The 21,331-nt window shown below is 31.5% G+C and overlaps 1 protein-coding gene across 1 annotated transcript; it reads left to right on the plus strand.

The window, feature by feature from the left end:
• The first annotated feature begins 1,352 nt into the window (after positions 1–1,352).
• Positions 1,353–20,787, plus strand: LOC145318425 (uncharacterized). Its single transcript, XM_080159710.1, has 5 exons — positions 1,353–1,568; positions 1,948–2,042; positions 16,795–16,878; positions 17,734–17,819; positions 20,680–20,787. Exons 1-5 carry the CDS (start codon positions 1,522–1,524, stop codon positions 20,785–20,787), a joined length of 420 nt encoding a protein of 139 aa, XP_080015836.1. The 5' UTR covers positions 1,353–1,521.
• The last annotated feature ends 544 nt before the right edge of the window (positions 20,788–21,331 follow it).

Here is a 21,331-nt window from a genome sequence, read left to right on the forward strand (position 1 = left end):
GGTTGTACGTCAATTTATCGGCCATTATCTTATCCCTGTAGATCCCTGGTGTTATGCAACACCTCCCCCCCCCCCTGTGCACGCCTATGGCTAAACATAACCTTACAAGCAGTGTGATATGTGACACCGTAATCTTAAATAATTACCACTATTATGTACTTGTGAAAAAAAACGTAGTGATTTTCGCAATTTTTATACGCAGACCTTTCTATAACTATGGTCAGTCCATACGTTCTTAGAATAATTTAGGCATGTTAGAATAGTATGATTTCTGTACGATTAAGCATGGTAAAAAAAGCATAGCAACACTATAATCGACGCATAAAAGTCCTTCCATTTAAAACATTAAAACAAATCTAAATCAATTTTTCATATGATGTAATTCGCCTATTCATCTGATATTTAAAATATAGGTTCCTAGGACAACAAGGTACACTATATAAAAGCGAAGCATCTTTATAATAAGGTCCTAAAAATGTAAGCATGTCCTTAAACAGTATCCTGTATCTAAACTTTGCAACAAATTTACATACATTTTGATTAGACGCATAAATCTATTTTCTGCAAATTAATTTCTGGCACTGTCCTACAGTCTGATTTTAGAGCTTACCTTTCATGGATGTTGTCATCCTTGTTTTATAAAACTATGCGCTTGTTATGTTTCGATTTTTATTGGAAAACAATCTAACTTAACATAAAGTGCTAGACTAGTAATTAAACAAATTTTGATTTCATTTAAAGCCAGGTTGAATTTTAATTATGTATGTAAATTATTTAAATGTGTACATGTAGATATGTCTTGATTTAATATTATACCCGTGGTTTCAAATTAGGACACGAGAAACTGTAAAGTCAACACACAAAGCTGTGTAAGAGGTGTGTGTGTGTGTATGTGCAGGGAGGAGGGGGACATTGTACTGTTTTTTACACTTGTCCCCAAAGTTTTATCATCATGTTTTCTTATTCGTTGACTAAACAACTATGGGGGCTTTTATTGGATTTTGATTAGTTGCTTCATTAAGCTGATTTGTCCAAACGTTTCAACAACTAATTTTGATCTTCAGAATGGGTAATTTTGTGTGTATTAACTGAAGATGTACTTCAATTTATCGGCCATTGTCTTATCCCTCTAAATCCCTGGTGTGTGAGTGTGTGTGTGAAAACCAAGCAACATCTGCCAGATTTGTAAGTGTGGTCTGTGTGCGCTTGTAATTGTATATGTGTATGTGTGTGTGTGTGTGTGTGTGTGTGTGTGTGTGTGTATTTATGTTTGATTGCGTGTCGAAGAAAATTTCCATACTCATATAAAAGTTTCAGTCGCATAGATGAACAAGAAGTATTGTCAGTAACAAAATTATTTGTGAAATTTAACAGTTACACTTTCTTCATGTTTAATATTCATGTAATGTTACGTTACTTTGAATAAACAAAATATATCTTACAAGAACAAAAGTTTTTATGAGAGGAAAGTTAAAGTTATAAAAAGTGATATTAACTAAATGAAATGCATGAAATAAAAGGATGCTTACCTTCTCTATGTCTCTAGATGCTCACCTGGCATTTCCTAGGTTTGGATTTTTTATATTAGTGAGGCTAATATATAATTCTTTTAGTCCATCCATCAGTCATAAAATGAAAAGATTGTATTTTCCAGTATGGCTTTGAAACCGATTAATATCCACTGGATTAGAAACGATTCCCAGCCTTACTGAAAAATAATGAATAGCATCGTATTACAGAAAAATTTCTACGAAAATTAAAATAAAAGTCATAAAAGCCCCTTTGGGACTCAATCTTACATTTTTCATTTTAATATCTGCGGAAAGCTGTCTATAATACGATGCGATAAATAACTATTAATTAGCTGTTATATGAATTGCCTTTGTATTTTTTGGGATGATTCCCACAATAGAAAGTATTTTATAATTATTTCCTTATTTCTTTTAGTTTGAATATTTTTGGAGGAATTTTGTATATTGTTTTGTTTTTGACAAGTCCAAGTGTCTCACAATCATTCACAAGTCTCACATCAAAAATTAAAGGTTAGAATTTTAATTTTTAAAAATAGGTTGCTTCTATATTTTGTATCGGTACGTCTGTCTGTACTTCTGCGCGGCGCATAGATTAGGACAGTATTTTTGGGCTTATGAGAAGTTTCTTATTTTTCGTTTGACCCTTTTAAATAAACGGCCTCCTATTAAAATTCTTTTCAAAATTTTAATATTTTTCTTTTGTGACAGATGATTTTTTCCTGTACCAAAAGAAAGCATTATTAAACTTTTGAACCAATCAGTACGGCCCGTACAAGATCTTACTGGACACAAACGTCCATACATACAACTAGATAGCTCATAACCCAATTAGTTTTAACGATTCATTTTCTTAAATCATTGTCCTCTCAATGCCTTTTTAGTCCGACAGGTAGAGGATATTTGGCGTTTTATTACATTAGTCTCCAAAATCTTATAATAACTTTGTCTTATTCATCGGCTTAACAACCTTTGGAACTTTTATTGAATTTTGATTGGTTGGTTCATTAGAATCAGTTTCTAAACGTTTCAAACACTAATTGTAATCTACAGAAAGGTTCATTTTGTATATCATCATTGTGGAAGTACATTAATTTAAAGGCTATTGTCTTATCCCTTTAGATCCCTGTTTTTTGTGCATTGCCAACCATTCATTTAAATACAAAGTTTTGTCTTAAACAAACAATTCTCTGATCATACATAATAACAAACAGAGTAGACACAAAAAGATTTAGTTTTACTTGTAGAAAACATTGAAAATTAGAGAGAAAAAATGTTCATACTAGTTATTTATAGACAGCTTTCCGCGTATATTAAAATAAAAATTATAAATTAAAACCTAAAACCTGTTTTGTTGACCCGAATCTAGTTCTAAATACTGGCTTTACAAGCCTTTTTTGAAAATATCAGATTTTACAAAGTGGTGAAAATATATCCGCACTTTTCAAAATTACTTCTTGTATATCAGAGGTGCATTTCGTCAACTCCGAGAGGACAATCTTTACACAAGTAGACCAGAGATGACACCTTAACAAGGGGGCTAGGTTAGAGGTGGGGGAGGGATGGAGGGGTGGATTGCAAAAAATAAAGAAAGCAAATGTAGGCATGGGGATTGGGTTAAATGAGTAGCGTGCACAGCGATTCATCAGGCCAGGGGTGTGTGAATCCATGACGGGGTCAAAAAAGGGGAAGATAGGCCTTTCCAATTTTCAATTTTAATTGAGAGTTAATACCCCTCTACACCCATTCACACCTTTCAACATCACGCCACTGCATGGGTTAAAAATTATCTTTAAGACACTTTTTCATATTTTTTTTAGAAGTTTGTTGATATTTTACATTTAGGTAACAGTTGGGGACTTTTTTATTATTTGGTGAAATCATGTATAGTATGTCTTGTAAAATTATTAATTAAAGTTATTAAATGCCATAAAAAAAACTATTCATGGTTTAAGCTATGTAAAAAAATGTTGTATTTAGAGAAGAAAATTTTGATTACAAAACATATTTAAACCACATGAAAAGTCATAAATTTTCCAGTAATGAACAAGAGGTTAAAACAATAATGGTTAACAATTGTCTAACATACCTACTTCACAAAGCGAAGCTTTTATATTAATAACTGCTGCCTTAATATAAAAGCATTTAATAACAATTTTAGAAAAAAATATTGTAATGGATATAGAATATAAATGGATTGGGGAAAATTGTCGTCAATTTAGGTTGCTAACATGGACATTCTTTATTAGGATGAGGGTAAGGGGTGGATGGGGTCGTTATTTTAGCCAGCTACAAGTTTTCCTTCTTTAAAGTACATGATGATCTGGTGTAAGTTCCAAGTAATAATAAACCCATTAATATTGTACGTTTATATAAAAGCAAAATATCCTATTATTTAGATTTTTATAATTTAAATAAATCTTTTTCTCCTATATATAAATGGAAAGTCACCTAAACCCCAACCTTGATCTAGTACTTATTTATTTTAGAATATAAGATTTATATTTTTATTGTTCTCTACTGTAAAATGCAAAGTTATGTAGATGCATAATGGGGCCATAAGGGAGGAACATATAATTACTTTTTATGGAGCCCATTTATATGCATCATCATTTAAATGTACATAAACTTATTTTCAGCCTAAAAATTTAAAATTGAATTTTTTTTTTTGTTAGCAGATTTAACTTTATTTTAACAAGAAGCATAAAAAACTAGGGATCTTAAGGAATAAGATAATAGACAATCAATTGATGCATATCCCTATTAATGATAAAAACTATCCCTTCTGTAGATTACAATTAGTTGTTGAAACGGTTGGATATTCAACTTAGTGAACCAACTAAACAAAATACATTAAAATTCCCCAATTGTTGTTAAGCCTACAATAAAGGAAAGGTTATTTTAAAACTTTGGGGACTGCAAGCATAATATAATCCTATTAAATCATACTTAGCTTATTTGAAAATGACATACATATTGATCTAATCTTCAGGTGTAATATCATCACATTATTCTCTATTATAAAATCCCCTCTCAGTCTCCACTCCTATTGCACACACGAGGATGTGTAATTCTTCCGCACGCCCCTGTGGCAAAACCGCTACGTTTACCTGTAGTATAAATAGTTCTAAATGTTATTGTTAATAATCCTGAAAAAAAAACAAGTGAAATATGTTCCCATTTTGTACAATTTGTACAACAGTGTGTGTTGAATGTTATTATTGAAATCTTTAAAGGATAACATGTGCAGATTGTTTCATTTTTTTGTACAATTTGTACTCAGTGTACCACCTGGAGTACATCAATGTCATTTGAATGTTATTGTTGATAATCCAGAATGAATAACATATGAAATTTGTTCCTATTATGTACAATTTATGCTCAGTGTACCTCCTGAAGTACATCAATGTGTTCTAAATGTTTTTTTTTCTAAAAGGAAAACATGTTTAGAGTGTTCCCATTTTGTACAATTATGCTAAGTGAACCACCACCTAGTAGATTGTATAATTATAATGAATGCTATTGTTGCCATGAAGTAATTTATTTTTTAAAACATTCAATAGAAAAGAAATATTTACCTATGTCCATTGATCTTTTTTGAAGCTAAATTTGATGTTAATAGTGGTTTCTTTCAAAATGCCTTGCGAGCACATAAATCCTCATCCCCTTTTTTAAAAGAATACATTGAAGATAAATAAAGATGGGAGAATGTAGATTTTTCTTGGCGTTACCAATACTTGCAGTATTCTAAACCTACTATGCTACCCTGTACCAAAGTAGCCTAACCCATCCCTTACTTTTTAAAAGTGTAGGTTGGATGGTTTTTACTCGCTAGGCACTTGAGGTAAACCACCGCAAATATTGTGAGTACGCGGATGGGTTTTACTTCCAACCTATCTGAGAGTGTGTATGCCCACACCATTAAGATTCCAATATCTGGTGTACGTGACTGTCATCACAACCAGGGAGTGAGGGGACAATGGGCTAGTCCCCAAAGTTTTATAATAACATTTTCTTATTCGTTAGCGTAATAACTTTGGTGACTTTTATTGTAGTTTTGTTGGTTTATTATTTTGAGGGTCCAAACGTTTCAACCACTAATTTTAATATACAGAAAAGGTAATTTTGTGTATTATCTTTAAAGATGTACACCAATTTATAGGCCATTGGCTTATCCCTTTTAATCCCTGCATCACAACAAATATTACAACAAACCTATAATCATTTACAAAATAACAATCTTCAGAGACAGGGTTGTGGCAATGGTTGTGGCAACTTGGATCTCAAACCAGATTATCACATACTCAAATAAACTGAAACTTCTAGATGGCTAAAATATCGATCCCACCCCTTATCCGCATCCCCTCCCCTCCTTCTTGATGAACGAATTGACAAATAAGTGTATCCATGTTAGCAACCTACATTGACGACAGTTTATCCCCTGTCATAATATCCATTTTGTTGCAACCGAAAAAAATGTTAACCAAAATTTTCGTTAAGTTAAATATCCTTGCATATAAGTAACTGGATGTTTATCGTCTGTAGCTTAAGACCTCGGCAACCACTTGACCGATATGGTTCCCCTTTACAGTGAAGCTTCTTATATATGTGAGGGTTTTGGGTGAGGGTCCGGTACCTCAACCCACTCAAGATAAATCTTTCCCTAGAAAAAACACCTCCCTTGTCTCTAGTCCCTCAAGATCAGTCATCTAATGACTTAGCCGCTAAAATTTAAAAATGAAACTTTTTATGAATGTATGTGGACATTATTACAGGGGGAAAATTGTCATTAATTTAGCTTCCTGACATGGAACTCGTTTATTGGTCAGTACAATCATCGAGTAGGAGGGGAGAGAGTGGGGGTAAAGAGGGTGGATGGGGGGGGGGGTATCTTTATTTCAACATGAAAATCTGGTACCACATCCAAATAATAATATATCGAATCAAACAAAATGTACACAAACATTTTAACACAAATATAGTTGCTCTATTTGGCTAAATGTGACAGATTTTCGAACTATAAATGCTTTAAGTGTTAATGTCAAATAAATAACAGTTTTAGTAGCGAAGCTACTCTATAAATTAAATGTCTGTATGTCCGCTTGTCCACCTGTAAGAAACAAAATGGAAGAAACGTGAATTTCTCGGCTGCTGTTTAAAAAAGACGGTGGAAATTAATTTTTATATGTTCTCTTTATCATTGAGCGAGCATCCAGAATATAATTTACTTGGTTAGTCGGTCTGTTGTTTTACAAAGTTATGAAGTAGGTATAATATCTTATGTTATTATGTTACACAAGAAAGGAGCTTGGAAATGATTTAAGGATGTACAAAAACAAAAAAAGCATAATTTCTATTTATTATTGTAAATAGCCAATATAAGAAAACATTAGTAATAACTATGATAAAACCAATTATGTGTATATTTCTCTTTTACAAGAATATTCCATTAGTTTTCTCTCTTATACATATGCACTTACATCTTAAGAAGCGAAGCTACTCGTCAAGTATCTTCAATTTTGGTTGGGTTGAATTGTTGGTTAATCTATTGGATATTTGCTCTTCGAGAGAATAATTGTTGCTTTATTCATGACTTAGATGATAAATGTGTATAACCAAGACAACCCTGGCCCAAGTGGTGGGGATCTTTTTCGTGCGCTACCAAATTGCTTGCTGCACTTTTGTAGTGATATGGCTGTGTTTAAACTTCCTATGCTATTGGCTGTTATTTAAAGACCTGAGGTAAATTCTTAAAAAAAACTTTTTGGCTCACTGCCTCACTAAAATCAGTTAGGCTCGCTAAAAATTTAGAGAGGTTAATTTTGCCGCACTATTTTAGTGAGGCAGTTACCCAAAAAGGTTTTTAAGAATTCACCTCTGGTTGAAAGTCGGCACCAGAATGGCCATAATGTTATTTGCCCATCATTTTAAAAACTTATATTTAAAACTTGAAATTTTAAAATAATTTAAAATTTTTTTCAAATTCGGCATCTTATTATAATTTTGTTGGACAATAAGTAGAAATAATTATAAAGTTGCAACGTTTTAATATTGAATTGCCATAATCTTTAATACTCTTGAGCAGATTATTTAAAGATGCTAAGATCATTACTTCAAAAAGCTACCCCTCTCCCCCACAGAACAATGAGACTCTGGCCGAAGCGCTCGCCCCTTGGACCGCAGTGCTGGTCCCCCTAGACTGCCTAGCCGCAGCGCTCGGCCCCCTAACCTAACCTAAATTATCGTTCTTAGCGAAAGTCATACCTCTGTCTTTTTTAAAATCGAAAAAAAAAATTACTAAGAGGATAACGCCCTCAAATTAATCACGACTTTAGAGTTGCTCCGTGTCATACAATACATTAATATGCAAATCCAGATTCGTTAATGATACTGAAAGAATAATTCCAAAATGTCTAGAATCTAGATGTGACATGATTAAACATTAGAAGAGCTGTGCATTTAAAAGTATTAGTTGCTGTTGTTTAAATATTAAGAAAAAAATAATATGTTGTGATAATTGTTACAAGTTTTCTTGGTGTAATTGGTCCAACAATTTCTGAATGCATGCCTCCAGGGATAATAGGGGATAAGACAATGAATGATGAAATTATTTGCAACCCCAGTTATGACAAACTAAATTACACCTTTTGTAGATTTAAATCATTGTTAGAAAATTTTAAACACTGCTAGATTGTACAGCCCGTCAAGATTAAATTAATGTCCCTAAAGTTTTTACCCATTAAATAAAAGATCATTTTAATTAGACTTTAATAAATAGTTAAATTTACAATATAATGTTCTCTCTATCCCTGGCCCTGACTGTTTCTAACTTGTGTGCCATTACCTCCGCATAAAATAATTAATTAGGAAAAATAAAATTGAAAGCACCAAACTCCAAAAAGCAAATAATCACATAAACACAAACAGATTTTCATTCTATTATCTATTTAAATAACTAGAGGCGGCGTTCTAAAATTATTCCGCTATTAGCTAGATTGAATATTAATCTTTTTCTTCCATTGTCCTATCCCTGTTTAAAGTATTAAAGTATTTATAATTTTGCTTCTCTTTTTTAAAAATATTTTAGGATCCTAATATTTTTTATTTCAAATTATCGTCCTGAAAGGGTTAAAATGTTTAGTTAACTGTTAAATTTTAGTTCAATATCTGACCACATTACCACATATCGCTAGTATCAAATTATTTTAAAACTAAGTTTTCTTTTATTTACTATATTATAAATTTAAATTTTCTGTTTTATGAATATAAATTTAATACTTCAATATAATTCAAATAGCAACATGAAATAAAAAAAAGAATTTATTCTTCATGCAGTAAAATAATGGGTCATATCATTCTGGTCAATGAGAGTTTATTATGAATTATTGGAGCACTATGGGTTTTAAACACTTAATGTTTGGAAAACTTGAGCTCATATATAGACATTTATTTCCTATATAGATCTGTCATGGATCTTGATGCAATAAACCTGGCCGTTTTGTACATGTTAAAAATTGGAAGATTTCATTAAATAAAAGTTCCCGCAAATATAAGTATTAAATAATGTGATATCAGGAATGGGTCGCTTTTGAAGCTTAGTCTACAGATTTTATACAACATCAGTTTGGATATAGTTTGGTTTTCTGATTTAAGCGTAAAAATAACTTCCGCTGTTGATATTTTAGCGGAAATGATGACACACCCTTCAACTTTCTTATACTTACTTTACAACAATCATAATTATGTCTAACAAGGACAATTATATTTAATAGTTGCACAGCAATAACAAGCTGACAACTTTTTATATCAAAAAAGAACAGAAAGTTAATTTTTGTCGAATACTGTATTATATCTTCTAGGAAGGCTTCGGAACCGATTAATATTGCTGAATTAGAACCGGCTCTCTACCAAAAACTAAAAGCCATGTACAGCACCAAATGAAAACATTAAAAAATTATCGAGATGCTATTTTTAAAATCAATTAATTGAAATAGTTGACATACTATTCTATTCTTCAATTCTAATGATGTTACGACTACATATTAATTCAACATACACATAAAAATGCTTGAACACCCATTTTTTGACAGGGGTACGTAAAAAAGATGATTATAGAGTCGCTTTTCTCTTGAAAAATGTATTATCAAATCATCTATAGACGAGTAAAGTAAACTTTAAAAACTTAGAATATATACTTTGCTATTACTCGAAGCGTAGCTACTCTATGTTTTACGTTACAAAATTAAAAAGAATAGATTTCGTTTTCTTGTTCTAAAAGAAAGTTATAAAAACACAACTAAATAGTAAGTATGTGTCTTTTTAAAATAAGAATGATTATTAATTTACTTATCGCATCGTATTATAAACAGTTTTCCGGGGATATTAAAATGAAAAATTATAAGATTAAAACCAGAAGAATCAAGCAGAATAGGTATTAATTTTATGATTTTGGAAAATAAAATTGTGGAAAATTGTCTATAATACAATGTTTTACGTGATTTTTCAGTATGGCTAAGAATCGGTTCTAATCCAGCGGATATTAATCGGCTTAGAAGCCATATTAAAAAATGTATTATTTTAGTTTTAAACAATGTTTTTTTTTTGCTGATAAAATAGCTAAAAATAAAAGTAAATCTAATTATTTATGGAATATATTAGTGACAAAAAGTTTTTGCAGACCTCGAATACTATTTCTATTTTTAGCTTTACAAACAAAACAAATACATATTATATACACGTAGAAACAAACAATTTCTTTCTTTACATTTTTATTTCAAATAAACTTTATTTGGTTAAATATTACCTAATATAAAAGTAACAGGATCTGTGTATGTCTGTACTGCGCTACTAACAGGATCTGTGTATGTCTGTACTGCGCTAGTAACAGGATCTGTGTGTGTCTGTACTGCGCTAGTAACAGCATCTGTGTATGTCTGTACTGCGCTAGTAACAGCATCTGTGTATGTCTGTACTGCGCTAGTAACAGGATCTGTGTATGTCTGTACTGCGCTAGTAACAGGATCTGTGTGTGTCTGTACTGCGCTAGTAACAGGATCTGTGTATGTCTGTACTGCGCTAGTAACAGGATCTGTGTATGTCTTTACTGCGCTAGTAACAGGATCTGTGTATGTCTGTACTGCGCTAGTAACAGGATCTGTGTATGTCTGTACTGCGCTAGTAACAGCATCTGTGTATGTCTGTACTGCGCTAGTAACAGGATCTGTGTGTGTCTGTACTGCGCTAGTAACAGGATCTGTGTATGTCTGTACAGCGCTAGTAACAGGATCTGTGTATGTCTGTACTGCGCTAGCCGCTGATTATTCTGTCGATATCAAGTTGATAATCATTTAGTTCTGCTTGAAATCTTTATACAATGCCTTTTTTAACGCTAATCTAATAATGGTATTGCGCGACTCTATTGACTAATGGATATATTATTTTTTTGATGTTATACCAGATTTTCATGTTCCCTACTACTGTGGGACTTAAAGCAGGCTAATATTACGAAACACCCCCATCCATTCCCTTCACCTCATCGACTCCTACTGGATAAGCTAATTGGCCAATAAATGAGTTCATTGTAAGCAACCTAAACTGACGACAATTTTTCCCCTGTCATAATATCCACGTACATTCTATATCCATTAAGAGAGAAGGAAAAACAGACAGCATGTAGAATTAAAGTAATAGTAACATTTTTAGTATGGGATATAAAATAATAACAAGAACAATTTTTAACAAAGTAATCGCAAACTTTTTAGAGAATCGTTAATAAAAAGTACCTGCAACTGTGGCGCATTTGCTACTCGTTAGGGATGTGAGGGGTTCGAATCCATGCCCAAACCTCGTCATAACAAAGGACTTTAAGAGTTGTACCTTCTACTGCTATATTAGATGCATTGAGACCTACTATAAAGGTCTAGCACTACGAGGTTATCATCCGTTCCCAGAGGTATTATTTTGTATAATAAATAACTGCAAGAAAATATAAAAAAAAGTCTTTTGTCTTTATAACCCTAGTTGTGTTAGGTTCGAACCATATTATTCATATATTCATGGTATTAACTTACATATATAATCATTAATCTATTGATTGCTAGAAATAAAACAGAGTGTTTTTAAGATAAATATGTCGGAGGATTTTCTAAGATAGGCGTTTTTCTGAGATAGCCTATTTAGAGTATAGCCTAATTATTGTGTGTTGATTGCTAGAAAAAATAGGGTGTTTTTTAGTTAAAAATGTAGTAAACATTTTCTGAGTATAGCCTAATTATCAAAGTGTTAATTGCAAGAAATATTGCATGGTAATTTTAAGATAAACATTTATTAGCATTTTCTAAGACATTTTCTGAGATAGGTGTTTTTTTAAGTTTGGCGTTTTTCTGAGATGGGCGTTTTTTTGAGTTAGAGGTTTTTTAAGTATAGCCTAACAATCAAAGTGTTGATTGGATTCCTCCTAATTGTGTTATAGACTGTTACAGCAGCATATCTAGACAAAGTAATGCTGTCTTTTCTAAGATAGGCGTTTTCTCAGATAGACGTTTCTGAGTATAGCCTAATAATCAAAGTGTTGATTGGATTCCTCCTAATTGTGTTATAGATTGTTACAGCATAGTCAGACAAAGTAATGCAATCATTTTTACAGATCAATTCACATTTTTATATGAATTGATGCACTCAGCAAGATTGGTTCACTTCCCCCCTCTCAACATGGGTCTTTACCGTATTATACAAGTGAGGTGCTTAAACCCCCTTTTTGGTACTAATTTTCATCTCACAAAACCGATTTGTATACTAAACTGAGAACAACTATAATAGTTATTTATCACAACGTATTGTTAATAGCTTTTCGCGGACATAAAAATAAAAAAATATAAAGAGATGAAAGCCCGGGCTAACAAAGCTGGAATTGATTTCAATATCCGTAGAAAATTGTCTACAATACGATACGACACATGTTTTTTTTTAGTATGACTTAAAACCGGTTCTAATAAAGCGGATATTGATCGGTTTCCAAGCTATACTGAAAAAAAATCTAATACGCAGACAGAAGAATTGCTTAGATATTAAAATACATGTGAAATAGGGGTGAGGGAGTGACGATGTTGTCCACCAGCAAATCCAGTTATTTTGCCCGCCAAGACAATTCTTTGACAACAAATAAATGTTGAATAACAAAATTTGTTCTTCTTAGTTTATTGTTGGCAAAGGTTCAGCTTTATCACTTTTACAAAGTATGTCCTATATATTTTTTTAGTAATTCAGGGATAGATAATTGAAATTAAATATATATTATACCTCAATTATTCTTGCATCAAACTATCCATGAATCCTTATGTAAAACTTTTAAAAAAACGAGATTGAATTAAGATAATTTCGATCTTCGCTTCGCGCTAAAGATGATTTAATAATTACCATGAATTGTTTATAGTAAATAATGTTTTATAGTAATTGGCGTTTTTTTATATGATATAATAGGTTCACCTATCTTGGCAAAACTTTATCTAACTTTTAAATGATTTCTCTTTATGTGTTTTGGAGGCAATACATTATTGTGTACATGATTTTGCCTTGAGGGTGTGCGATGCGCACTAAAAATGTATACAACCCTGATAGAATAGATATAGAATATATGTGGATAATATTGTTGATTATGTTGATAACATGGACTTAATTTTTGGTCAGTTCTTTTATCCAGTGTATCCAGTTAGAAAGTTTGTAATGGTGGGTGGATGGCGAGTATCGTTATTTTAGCCAGCTACAAGTTTCATGTTATTAAAGTACATGATAATATGGTGTAAGGTCCAAGTAATATTAAAACCATTAAAAAAACAATAACATATTATAACCTATCCCTATCCCATGTAAAATAATGCACTGTGGTGATAGTAAATAATTGTATTATTAATTTGGTTTTCGTAGTGGTTAATAATAATCAAGCCATAATAATCATGCACAGGGACAGACATGAAGATATTTTAATCTTTTTTACGACAATAAATGTGTAAGAATAGATGTATAACCCAGTCAACTACCTGGCCCAAGTGGTGGTGACCGTTTTCGTCTGCTATAAAATTGCTTTGAAGCGATGAATTAATATTAATACCAGTTTTCTTAGCCTAGACCTTCGGCCCCTCTAGATATTTAATATCCGCGGAAAGCTGTCTATAATACGATGCGATGTACAACTATCAAAAATTGCTCTATACCTGTCCCTGCCTTTTTAAACAACCTACCTTCACCATGCAATAAAAATCTATAAAAATTAACCTTTCTTCGTTTCATCTTGGTTTCAGGTTAAGGTTCATGTATTTTTGTGGTCAGAATTAATAAGAGTTGCAAGGAATTATCAATTGTGCTCATGAATAGAGTAGCGAAGTTACTCTATGAGTCTTTGTGTCTTTCTTTATGTTCGTCCTCCTGTTTGTCATGTTAGTCGACCTGGTTGCCGATTTATAACTTTGGACGTGTCGATAATTCACTTTCCTTGACTCTCCTAATACTTTAAGTCCCTTGATTTTATTTTGCTTACTTAATTTCACAAATGGATAATAAATAACTGAGAAACTGGATAGCTGATTTACATAGACTAAAATTTCAGAAACTAAACATTAAAAGGGTTAAATTTCGCTCAAAATTTTGGAGTAGATTATATTATGGAAAAATGTAATTTTGCAAACAAATCTACATATATATATACTAGCCTACAGCTCACGTTGTTCGCTGGTCTGTAATGCTCTTGAGAATATTAAATATCCGTACTGGAAAGGTAGAAGGATAATGCAATTATTAAGATATGACGAAGCGGCCTCAGGCCGCCTTAGGGTCCGAGTTATTAGAAAAAATTGTTATATTATAAATTATAGAGTAGCTTCTCTACTAAAAAATATTTTAGCAGAAAATCTTACTTGAACTTTGTATGTCTGTCTGGTACAAAATCAGAATTATGATTTACTTAAAATTAAAAATGAAAAGCAAATTTGTCTGTGAGGATTTCGCTGACTAAAAAGCATCATATATATTTAATTAACTTTGTCAGTCAGTCCGTCCATTATGCTAAAGTTTTAGTAATTAGATTTTATGGTATTTTATGTTTTAAGTTTACTGTATATATTTCTATTGACATCTAGTGTTTTAACCATATTGTCCGTCTATTTTATTAGATTTTTATGAACTTCACAAAGTTTATGGATGTTATCATCATATGTTTCTTTGTACTCTAATTGAAATGTCTGTCTGTCTGTCTAAAAGAAACCGTAAAGAAGTAAACGTGAATTTCTCTTCAGTTATAAAAGATCAATGGCTGGAAATAAAAACATCCCCATACTGATGAACTTACTTTGTCCGTCCGTCTGTTGGAATGCTTTGATATGCATCTACTATCAAAGATATTATATAAATTCTATTGTAAAGATTTCCATGTTTTTTAGCTTTACTAAGGACTTATAAATGATGTCATCCTTGTTTAGCTTTAAAATTTCTAAAAAATGCTATATGTTCTATAATTAATATCTTATCAAATAAGCATCCATTATATAATTTACCTGGTCTGTCAGTCTATCGGTAATGCTCTGATTGTCATTTGATTGATAGAAAGATGAATTTTTCCCTGGTAAAATTTTACAGGGTGATGAGCATCTACTCTGCATCTCAATTGGCCCGTCAGTCTGTCTGCAAAAATATGTTTTTCCACTTTTTTTATGAAGGTTAAGATCTCAATAACTACTGAAGCAATTGGGTTCTCTATTTTAGGTAAGCTTTAAATCGGTCCCATGATGGTATTAGGCTATTTGATTTTCAGATGGTTTTGAGCTGTTTTTTTTCTAGCCTGTTTCTGCCCCTTTTAATTGAGAGCCCCTGGATGCTTGGTACACATCCGCTAGTTCAAAATATTCTTATGCATTTAGAATAGAAAGAGATAAATATATTAACTTACACATAAAGATTACTTCGAGTTCAACTACTTACGTTAGAATTTCTGTCCGGCTGATTTTAGTTATTTATTTTATAATAAAAGTCTTTGATACTATGAACGTATTAACATTCTGCCTTAGCGTTTTCTTGTTGTTTAAAAAAAAACCTCTCTATAACTTGCTTTTTCTTCCATTTTCTTTTGATTTCTTAATTTAATCTTCAAATACGTATTTATAATAAAGCCATTTTCATTCTTTTAAAAATGCAATTTAAATTACGGAATTTATTTTCCAATATATATTTTTTTATAACCGTCAGGAAAGGGTTAAAATGTTTTTAATTTTTGTTTCAAAATTTGGACACATTAGGGAGGGGCTCTAGAATCAACTCATTTTAAAACTAAGTTTTCTTAAATTTACTATATTATGAATTTAAATTTTCTTTTTTAAGAATAGTAATAAAATACTTCAATATTATGTAAATATCAAGATGAAATAAAAAAAAATAATTTATTCTTAATAAAGTAAAATATTGGGTTTTATTGTTCTGGGCAATGAGAGTTTATTATGGATTATTGGAGCACTATGAGTTTTAAACATTTATTTCTTGGAAAACTTGAGCTTGTTTATAGACATTTATTTCCTATATAGATCTGACATGGATCTTGAAGCAATAAAGCAGGCCCTTTTGTAAATGTTAAAAATTGGAAAAATCTATTAAATAAAAGTAATCGCAAATATACTTAGTAAATAAGTACATTAAACAAATATATACTAAGTATAAAATTATTTTCTGTCACTAAATCTATAATTATCCAACAGAAAAGTTTAAAAAAATATTTATGGAAAAAATCTTTTACCGCAAAAAGCTCTTCATTATTTGAAATAAACTGAAAATAGGATCGAAGATTTCGTTTTTTGTTGTTGTTGTAAATTAGTACTTTTGGTTAGGGTATATTGGGTACAGGGTAGCCCCGCAGTGTTAAGACCTACTTCCTAATTTAAAATCAATGTCCAAAATATATGGTGGGGAGGGGGTGGGTCTGTGATTGCTAGGTCGTTTGGGGGAAAGAATCATTTATATAGTCTATCCCAGGTAAAGGACTTTTTAAATCTGGGTAAAATTTCTCCAAATGGGCGAACATTTTTCTTGGAAGGGCACTGTTCGTAAAATAATGGCTGAATAATTTTACAAACATGGCATTTTTAAACATGAATTTTATTTTACTGGCAATTTAAAAAGATTTGTATCGTGACTCTAGTAACATTATTAGGCCATAACTATACACACCCTCCTGTACTGACAACCCTACTGGGATGGAATATATTTTCTATCTGTCATTTATTTTCAGGTGTAAATGTAGAGGCTGAGAATATAAGTTCAATAATTGATGATATTTCAACACAACAAACACATTCACTAGAGTATCTTCCAGGTATTAGTTCTTATTTTCCAGTAGAGGATCCATAAATCAACCCCCTTTCCGGTATGGCTTCGAAACCGATTAATATCCACAGGATTAGAACCGTTTCTAAGCCATACTAAAAAATCATTTATAGCATCTTGTTACAGACAATTTTCCACAAAAACTTAAACAAAAATCATAAAATTAAAACCCGGGCATTCGGCCCCTCGAGGCTTACACAACTTTTAATTTTTCATTTTTCAGTCCACGGAAAGCTGTTTATAATACGATGCTTTTATTGATTATTTCTCACTTCACCACTCACTTATTTTTTTAAGGGTAATTATCAATATAAAGTCAGTAAGATCCCCCCCCCCCCTCATCATAAAAGTAGAAAGAGGGGCCATATCTGGTTATCTTGCTAAATAATGGATGGTAGTTTCAGTGTTTTCATTTTCATATTTTTACGAATTTAGGTTAAGGTATTACTAGTCAAGGATAGATCAATAATAAAGAGATTTTTTCTTCAATTTTATTTACATCTTCCGAATTAAAGATTATTGTTTATATACATATATTGTCTAAGCATAGAAAAAAAAATTATGTTGGGGGTGATAACAAGGACGTCCATTATTTTTTAAGTGGGGTAAAATGATGGGTTTCAAAGTTTGAGGGTTTTAACAACTCTTTACCAAACCCCCCACAGACTTCTATGTTGATAAATTAAATAAAATATATTATGATTTAATTGCTTATTTACAGAGATGTGAAAGCTTGAGTCACATAAAATATGTGGATATATGCAGATATACAGTGTGTGTAGGAAGCTAATATTTATGGAACACACATAAAAAGTAATTATTTGATGTTGTTTATATTGTTCAGAGCCTAAATCCTGGTCTAATGCTCCAACCTGTCCAGAGTGGGGGCCTATGGACACATTCTATGATCTTGGCATTCTTAAAAAACAGGTAAAACTAATGGTAATTCTCTATAATTAGACCTTTGTGAATATACGTTATAAATAACTTTTAATACAATTTCCAGTATCGCTTCGAAACCAATTAATATCCGGTGGATTAGAATCTGTTCTTATATGTACATTTTATATCTGCGAAGAGTTGTTTGTAATACGATGCGATAAATAACGATTCAATTTTTCTACAGACACATGAGCTTCTGGTGTAATTTAGGAGAAATCTATCAAGCCACCATTTTCATTTGATGACCCCAACCCAAGAAAATAGTCTACTACCTGCACACCCCGAACTTGAAATAAAAACGCTAGACACTGTAACTCGAGGATCTAAAGGAATAAGATAATTGCCGATAAATTTATGTCCATCCCCAATGATAATACACAAAATTTCCCTTTCTCTAGATTACAATTAATGGTTGAAACATATTTACAATCAACATAATGAACCAACAAATCAAATTCAATAAGAATCCCAATAGTTATTGAACCAACGAGAAAGAAAACTTTTTTTCATAAAGCTTTTGGGGATTTGTGTAACAAACAGCTAAATGTCCCCTCCTTCCCCAATATTCACTCCGAGCAAAACTGCTGTAAAAAAATTACCTTAATTATATTTTTTGAGGAAATATTTGAAAAAAAACTTTTATTCATTTCTAAGCAATTGTGTAATATGTATGTAACCTGACTTGAGTACTTGAGCTAACATTAATTAAATTAATTGATACTTTCAACTTTCCAGGAAAACCTTTTCCCTTTACCTGTTCTGGGAACATGCATTTGAAAGTATGAAAAAAAACAGTTTCTTTCCTTTGTTTGAAAAAAATACTACTAGAAGGTGCTTTAAATCCTATAGACTCTCATTTTAATATCCACGGAAAGCTGTCTTGTATATAAAATACGATTCGATAAATAACTATTTTAGAAATTTAAACCTTAGCAGAGCATTCGATAAACTGATGATACTGGAAACTCCCCTTAGAGCAACTTTTCTTGTTTATTCAAAAAATAAGAATGATAGATCCACTTTAAAAAATTTGTTTTTACACTTAGATCTTTTTACCCTTCGAAAAAAAAACCTGTTTAACAAACAGAAGTTCTTTCCTACTTTTCAAATGCATTCTCCAGGTAGAAGTGCTTTGCCTTAGTCAGAACAAATTAAAGAAATGTATGTTGATTTTTTACAGGTTTTTCTCATTAGACAATTCATTATAAAAATTAATTTCGAGCATTTTTCTTTAAACTTTGTCTTATGATACGCACATTTAATTTTACACTTTTTAGTAGGTTTATGAGGGATGAAGGGATAAGGCAATGGCTGATACATTGATGTATAATGATGATACACAAAATTACCCCTTCAGTAGATAACAATTAGTTGTTGAAACGTTTGGACACTCAACTTAATGAAAAAAAATCAAAATTCAATGAAAGGACCCAACGAATAGGAAAACGGTATTACAAAACTTTGGGGACTAGCGCAATAAACAGCCCAATGTCCCCTCCATCTCTGGTATTCTACTCTATAACTAACATGGCCCGTAGATTTGTCAGTAATGCTCGGGAAGATTTGTGTAAATATATAAGGCTTCTCAGAACTAAAAACAGCATTGGAGCAAATTTGAGAATTTTAATAAATTATTTCGTTTATTATAATTGAGGGGAAGATTAATATCGACCATCGTAAACCCCTTTATTCATGATAAATGTACAAATGACAAATTTTCAACAAATCAAATACCATAATGATAATCAATATACTTACAATGAGAGGGATCGCAATTTTATTTTTGTTTTGTAAGCATGTTGATTAAAACGCATAAAAACATTAATTTGGCAATTCGAATTAAAACTTAAGTCAGTGGAATAATGTGCAGATTGCAAAACTTGAAACAAACAATTGAATTTTCATTATTGACTTTATTGTTCTTTAAACGTATGCTAATGAGAATAGCGTTATATTACAGACAATTTTGCTTGAATATTACAATGAATAATTCTAAGAGTAAAACTGTTCTTATATTAAAATTTTTATTTTAATATTAATAAACAATATACATGACTTTTCAGTATGGCGGTAACCGGTTATAATCTAGCGGATATTAATCGGTTTGGAAGCCATACTGGAAAGTATAATGCGGCTTGCAATCTCTAAATAATTTACAAAAACTAATTTTATTGGACATGTTTGTATAATAATGGTTTGAGTACATAATTTGTCATGTATTATTATTATGCTCTGCTCACATTATAATTCATGCTTATAAAATCGTTTTCCCTTTTTTAAGCAAAGCTACTCTTTAAGTCATTCGTGTTGGATACATAGTTACATTTTAACTTTTAAGAATAATCTCCCTCCCCCCTGTGGTATTTCTTTCGGGTAGTTATCCTATCCCATTATGAAATAGATTAAAACCTGCCCAAGATCGAAATCAAGGCTGTCGGGGTTTATCATAGTTTGCTAGATATACTGGACATGCATACATTCCTCCAGTTTCAACTTTTTAGTAGCGTATATATATACTATATATTTCATTAGTATCGAACTTACTCTATATTTCACTTTGTCTGTTAGTCCTACTTCAGTCCTTAAGTCAGTCAGTAACGCTACGGCTTCTATTTAAGATAGACTGCTGATTTTTGGTCAATAAACCAAAAAACATGCAGCATGCAACTGAAAGATCACATATTCTCTTTTTTTCTTTTTTATGACCATAAAACATTTGCTCACTTTATCCTGTTATATGTCTTTTTGTGCTTCGCTACTTATAATCTTGTCATCCTTGTCTTTTAATTGAATCATTGAACACAGCAATAGCTAAATTAAAAAAAATACTAAGAAATTTTATTTTCAGTACACTGGAACCTGGTACTTGCAGGAGAAAAGTCCGGATATAACAGACTACACAGGAAAATCCACAAAAATTGAATCATTTTCAAATAAATATATCAAGTCTAGATGAGCAATCTCTTAATTGTATTGATAGTAACACAGGATAGGAACAGTCCGATCATTTGATTGGTAAGAAAGGGTATTTTTTCATTTCATTTAAACAAGTATTTTAATTCCATAGGATTATTCTCTGCTTTGGGAATACTGTCGGTCAGCTGTTAGAGAGACAAACAGAAAGACATCCTTTTGCTTTTACAATTAGATTTCAAAAAGATCTTTCAATTTTGTCCACTACAAACAGTGCAGTGTGAAGTGGTCGTATACACAGTGGTTGGTTTTATACTGCGACTGTACAAAGTGATTACATTCAAGCAACTTTTGTACATCAAAATGATATCGAAATTGTAGTACTTAAATATATAGCAAACTGTACAAAGTGTACAAATCTTAGCCTGGGGAAACGATCGCTGAATTGTTACAAATCTTGTACTTAGCTTAAATTCTCTGTTTTAAACTGTGCTTTGCAAAAATGACTAGGTTTACATTAAAATAGCAATAAAGGAAAATATATTTCTTGCAAAAATCTGAATTACATAATACAACCTTGGCAAGAA

Source organism: Acartia tonsa, chromosome 4 (assembly GCF_053477335.1).
Source record: "Acartia tonsa isolate MP-2025a chromosome 4, ASM5347733v1, whole genome shotgun sequence".
Classification (NCBI taxonomy): domain Eukaryota; kingdom Metazoa; phylum Arthropoda; class Copepoda; order Calanoida; family Acartiidae; genus Acartia; species Acartia tonsa.